The sequence below is a fragment of the Gavialis gangeticus genome, unplaced genomic scaffold (assembly GCF_001723915.1).
Source record: "Gavialis gangeticus isolate Ggan-Ray unplaced genomic scaffold, GavGan_comp1, whole genome shotgun sequence".
Classification (NCBI taxonomy): domain Eukaryota; kingdom Metazoa; phylum Chordata; order Crocodylia; family Gavialidae; genus Gavialis; species Gavialis gangeticus.
In genome coordinates, this window is record NW_017728960.1 from 615,232 (window position 1) to 620,549 (window position 5,318).

Below are 5,318 nucleotides of genomic sequence, written 5' to 3' on the forward strand. Positions count from 1 at the left end.
ACCCCCCCCCCCCAAGTGCAGGTTGCAGCTGCTGCTTTCTTGCAGAGGGACAGCAGCCGCATCTGGGATTGTGAGACCATTTTTTGCAGACACTCTTCCTTGAGCTCCAGGCCCCATTGCATCAGCTGCACATCAGGCTGTTGCATTGGCTGGGGTGGATCCGGGACATCTGCTCTGGCCCCCGTGGCCAGGATCAGACTCGGCACTGTGTTACCACCTGTTCTCTGCACTTACAAGCTTGATGGGGCTGGTGGAGGTTTATGCCTGGGAATCTTCCTAACCCCTCTGTTGAACTGGGCCTTCTCCAAAATCTCATCCTGTCTGGGAGCTTCACAGCCCAGCAAGGGGAATCTTCCCAGCAGGGTGGATTTGGGCCCTTACTACTAAGATACAGGGGAGGCCCCCACATGGGAAACTTGCTGGAGTCTTTCAGGTTCTTCCAAACTCCTAGCAGCCCCCCCACTTCAGCATATGCAGACGTTGCTGATGGTAGGTCAGGGCTGGTATGCTCTTTCCCACTTTGGGATCTCTTTCTAACCCTATAAAATTTGCCGCTGGGGAGGGGAGGGGGAAACAACCTCACTGCTGATTAGGTGTTTCTGTTGTAGGATTTTTTTTCTCAAAGCCCTGGCACAGTTATTGGTAACATACATTTTGTTTAAAGCTATTTGTATTTTATTTTATTTTATTTTTTTAAAAATAGCTTTAGCTATAATTGGTAACCAGCAGGAGATGGGTTTCCATTGGACTTGAAGCACTTCAGGCAGAACCGGAAACTATACTTGGATGAGCTTATTCACGGCGTGTGACCATGCACGTGCTTCTCGCCATCCATTTCGCTTAATAGAAAGGATCCCTTTAATTTCATGGGTTAGAAAAGGATTGGTGCAAGGATTGAACTTTTCACAGGGGAAAGCAGTGGAGTTGCAGGATGGGCAGGGGTAGTCACAGCTGAAAGTCCAATACTGCTTTGGAAAACACTGCGGGTTGACTGAAAAGGATGGGGAGCCGCGTGCACTTCATCTCAAAAACTCCTTCCAGCCCCATGAGAGGCCTGGGGAGAAGAGCTGAGTATCTCCATCACTCCTTAAAAAAATGCCAGCTGGGGGCCTGGGCTCTCCCTTGAAGCAACTCCTTTGACTACTTCTTAAAAAGTTTTTGGGTGGCTGAGGAGTTTGGATCCCACAGCCCCCATGACGTGAGGCAGGAGGTGCATAGCAATCCCAGCGAAGGGCATTCTGTTTTTTTCTAGTCTGTATATTTTTGTAGTGATGTTTCTATTTAAGAGTCCAATAAACGCAGTATTTTTAAAGCTACGGGTTGTGGCGGCATGTTTGAAGGAGATATCCCAGTTCACCCCAAAAGTTCGCACAAGAGGCTGCGGTCTCTGGGTGCCGTTCGCGAGGCCGGGTGAAATCATCTCAAGGTCCCGTGTGGTGCCAAATCCCACAAGCCTCCGATTCGAGGGTATTATCTGCCAGTTAATCATTACAAGTAGGACTAACAATTGATAGCCCTAACGAATGTGCTTGGTAGATATCAAAGTACTTCACTCAGCAGATGCTATCAGCATTTCCTCTTATAGATGGGGAAACTGAGGCACAGAGTGGCCCTGCAAGGGTTCACCCAGCAAGCTGGGGCTAAATTTGGGAATTGCGCTAGGTTTGAAACCGGACAGCTGCTCTGCCCCGGGCAAGTCTCTTCCCTTTTTCCAGGCCTCAGTTTGTTCACCTGCAAAATGGGTGCTGTGCTATTTATTGGCCGTAAGCCTAGGCCCTATCGTTATTATTACTAGCGTGTCCCACAGAGCGTTAACATCAGCAGCGGCTCACAGGCCTTCGCAAGCCGCTTCTGCCCGGCTCCAACATGGCCGCCCCGCGCGCGGGGGTAGCTTCCGCCCGATTCCAACACGGCCGCCTAGGAGAGCACTTCCGGCTTAGACGGGAACCGGAAGTGGTGGCGGGAGGGGATGAGGTGAAAGGTGAGAGGTCGCCTAGCGGCGGCGGCGGCTCAACGCGGAGGAGATGGCGGCTGGGCCTATCTCGGAGCGGAACCAGGGTGCGACCCCCGGGCCGGGCCTGTCCTGTCCCGTCCCGTCCGTTCCTGGGCGCCGGCGGCTGCCGTGATGGGGGCGCCCCCGGGCCAGGTCCACGTGTCGGGGTTTTAAGCCCCCAGAGCCAGGGCCGGGCCGGGCCGGGCCAGGCCAGGCTCCCTCGCCACAAAGGGGCAGGCAGGGGTTTCCCCTCGGCTTGGGGTGAACTGGGCGGTTTCCGTGAGGACCCTGCATCGTGCCTATCCGTGCTGCCGGTGGGGGGGTTGCCATGCACTGATCCCCCTTCTCAGTCCTCGGGGACATCAGAAGTGTCCGAGCGGGTCCATCCAGCCCAGTTAATGCAGCACCAGGACGGTCCTGTAAGCCGCCCCCTTCTCGAACGTGGCCTTGCTGGCCCCAGATTTCTCCGCAGCGAGGGTCTGGGGTTTGCGTCATAGAGTGGGGAAGGTTTTGCCCTTGCTGTCATGCTCTGAGCCCCCAGGACTCGGCCCCGGTCCCTTCCTCTGTTCAAGCCCGTGACTGACGTCTCTTTTTCCGTCTCTCCCTGTCAAGATGCCACCGTCTACGTCGGCGGCCTGGATGAGAAGGTCAGCGAGCCACTGCTGTGGGAGCTCTTCCTCCAGGCTGGCCCCGTGGTCAATACGCACATGCCCAAAGACCGGGTCACGGGCCAGCACCAAGGTGAGAAATCTCCATCGTAGTAAAACCTGGGCTTTAAAAGCTGGAGGCAGCAAGGGAGAGAGGAACGGGGGGAGATCCCTGATTGGACCCAGGTTGCTCTTCCTTTCAGCATCCACTCTCTACTGCTATGTGACGGGAGACAGGGAAAAGTGGGCCTGTGGCCTCGCCCAGTAACTGGCAGTTCCTGTGTGGGTCAGCCCCCACTACTAGGGAAAGGCTTTCAAGGACCTTGTCTTCCTAGTCATCTTCCGTGTTGCTGGAGCAGGGAGTAAACAGTGCTTTAGAAGTGAGATCTATGGTGATAACACACCCGTGCTCAGAGAATAGGGTCCTGAGCTGCCAGGCAGAAGGACGGCTCCGAGGACTAACAGAAAGGGCGGCCCAGAAAGCTTCGAGGCTACGTACATATTGTGCGTGTTTCAGTTCTCTTAGTGCTTTAGTGCAGCAGCAGGTGCGTCCTTCGGGTTGCACTCAAATTAGTCTGCCACAAAGGTTTCCCCCCCACTGAGTTAAACTGATACACCTTATCAGAGCTGGTGGTAGAAGTTGGGGGTGAGAGAACTTGGGAAGAAAAAGATCCCTGGGTTATGCGATCATATATACATGCGCTGAAGTGGATCTCAGTGGCAGGTGGAGCAGAGAAGGTCTCCCATCAGCAATTGGGGTTGGGGTAGGTGTGAAGGGGGCACTTCCAGATGAGCCAACAGGAGAGAGAAACACAGAGGAAGCAGGGTCTGGTGCTGATGGGGCCAGGGGTTGTGAGGAAGTAGAGAGCAGGGAGAGGGGTTCAAGTGCGTCCCAGGGGCTGCATCCCATCCCAGTGAATTGCGGTGTGTTGCAGGCTACGGCTTTGTGGAGTTCCTCAGTGAGGAGGATGCCGACTACGCCATCAAGATCATGAACATGATCAAGCTGTATGGGAAGCCCATCCGGGTGAACAAGGCCTCGGCACACAACAAGAACCTGGATGTGGGCGCCAACATCTTCATCGGCAATCTGGACCCAGAGATCGACGAGAAGCTGCTGTACGACACCTTCAGCGCCTTCGGCGTCATCCTGCAGACACCCAAGATCATGCGGGACCCTGACACAGGCAACTCCAAGGGCTACGCCTTCATCAACTTCGCCAGCTTCGACGCCTCGGATGCTGCCATCGAGGCCATGAACGGGCAGTACCTCTGCAACCGCCCCATCACTGTCTCCTATGCCTTCAAGAAGGACTCCAAGGGCGAGCGTCATGGATCAGCAGCTGAGCGCCTCCTCGCTGCCCAAAACCCTCTCTCGCAGGCTGACCGGCCCCATCAGCTGTTTGCAGATGCCCCTCCTCCGCCATCTGTGCCCACCCCGGTTGTCACATCCCTGGGCCCCGGGGTCACACCACCAGGTGAGGGGATCTCTGTGCTGTGCCCACAGTGGGGGTTTGGCTTTGTCGGTGGCTGGGTGCAGTCTTTCACAGGCTGTTGCTCTCTGGGTTGGTATTGAAACAATGCCAGGGCTTTGCTGGACTACAGGGAGGGATGTGGCAAGTGTGCCTGTTGCTCTGGGTTGGCACTGATTCGTTGGCCGGGGTCTTGCCTATGTGTGGGGCCCAGAACAGCTCTGGGGGCTCAAAATGCTACCCCCTTGCTGTGCTTGGGCCACCGGGGTTTCAAGCCTGGTTCTTGACCCCACTTAGGAAGGAACGCAGCCTGCCCCCCAGGTGGTTGGCCATGTCACCTGCTCTGAGACCAGTATCTCTTGTACTGGACCAATCAATGCAAGGCTTTCCATCCCCAAGTTGATTGGCCCATCACTGGGATGCCTTGCTCCCCTGAGCCATGCCATTGGCTCTTGCGTGGCTGGGAAAGGCGGGGCCACAGCATGCAGTTCTGTGGGGTGATGATTTGTGGGGGGAGTAGCGTTCTCACCGATCTTTTGCTCCCTCAGGCATCCCACCCCCTGGCTCGTTCCCCCCGCCGGTGCCACCCCCTGGAGCCATGCCCCCAGGAATGCCGCCTGCCATGCCTCCTCCACCCATGCCACCAGGCGCTGGTGCCCCTGGCCCACCATCTGGAGCTGCACCCAGTGGAGGACACCCACCGCATCCACATCCCTTCCCACCGGGTGGGATGCATCACCCAGGTAGGTGTTGGGGACAGTTTGGGCTAGTGGGCAGAGCACTGGACTGGGCACTAATGCCATGTGACTCGGTTTTTCTTTTCTGTGAAATGGGCACAGTGACACTGGCTTCCTGCCTGATTCACTGAGCCCTGCTCGAGACAAAATTCCCATGCAAGAGTAGGTGCTTAGTGATTTTATTAATGAGAGTGTTAATAATCCTGCTCTTCAGTTAGAGTGGGGGATGTCTGAGCAGGGAAGCCAGGGTGGAGTGGTCTGGATCAATGCGTCTCACGGCTGAGCCTTAATTTTTAAATCACCTGCTTTCTTTTGGCAATAGCTGGCTTTCATCAGCTGGATGGTTCGTGGCTTGGACTGAATGTGAATGTTAGGGATTGGTCCCTGGGAGCCTGGCACTGCCCCCATCTGGCCACCCACACTGGGATTGGGCCCTGGGGCCTGGCACCTCCTGCCCCCCCCCCCCAAG

General features: G+C 56.0%; 1 protein-coding gene across 1 annotated transcript in view; it reads left to right on the forward strand.

Annotated features, from left to right (window-relative positions):
• Positions 1-1,966: 1,966 nt before the first annotated feature.
• The window catches only part of SF3B4 (splicing factor 3b subunit 4), a 5,987-nt gene continuing 2,635 nt past the window's right edge, over positions 1,967-5,318 (forward strand). Inside the window, exons 1-4 of the mRNA XM_019516653.1 lie at positions 1,967-2,058; positions 2,606-2,734; positions 3,576-4,118; positions 4,661-4,855. Of these exons, the coding sequence (XP_019372198.1) occupies positions 2,025-2,058; positions 2,606-2,734; positions 3,576-4,118; positions 4,661-4,855 (901 nt within the window). The 5' untranslated portion in view covers positions 1,967-2,024. The remainder of the gene's footprint in view (positions 2,059-2,605; positions 2,735-3,575; positions 4,119-4,660; positions 4,856-5,318) is intronic.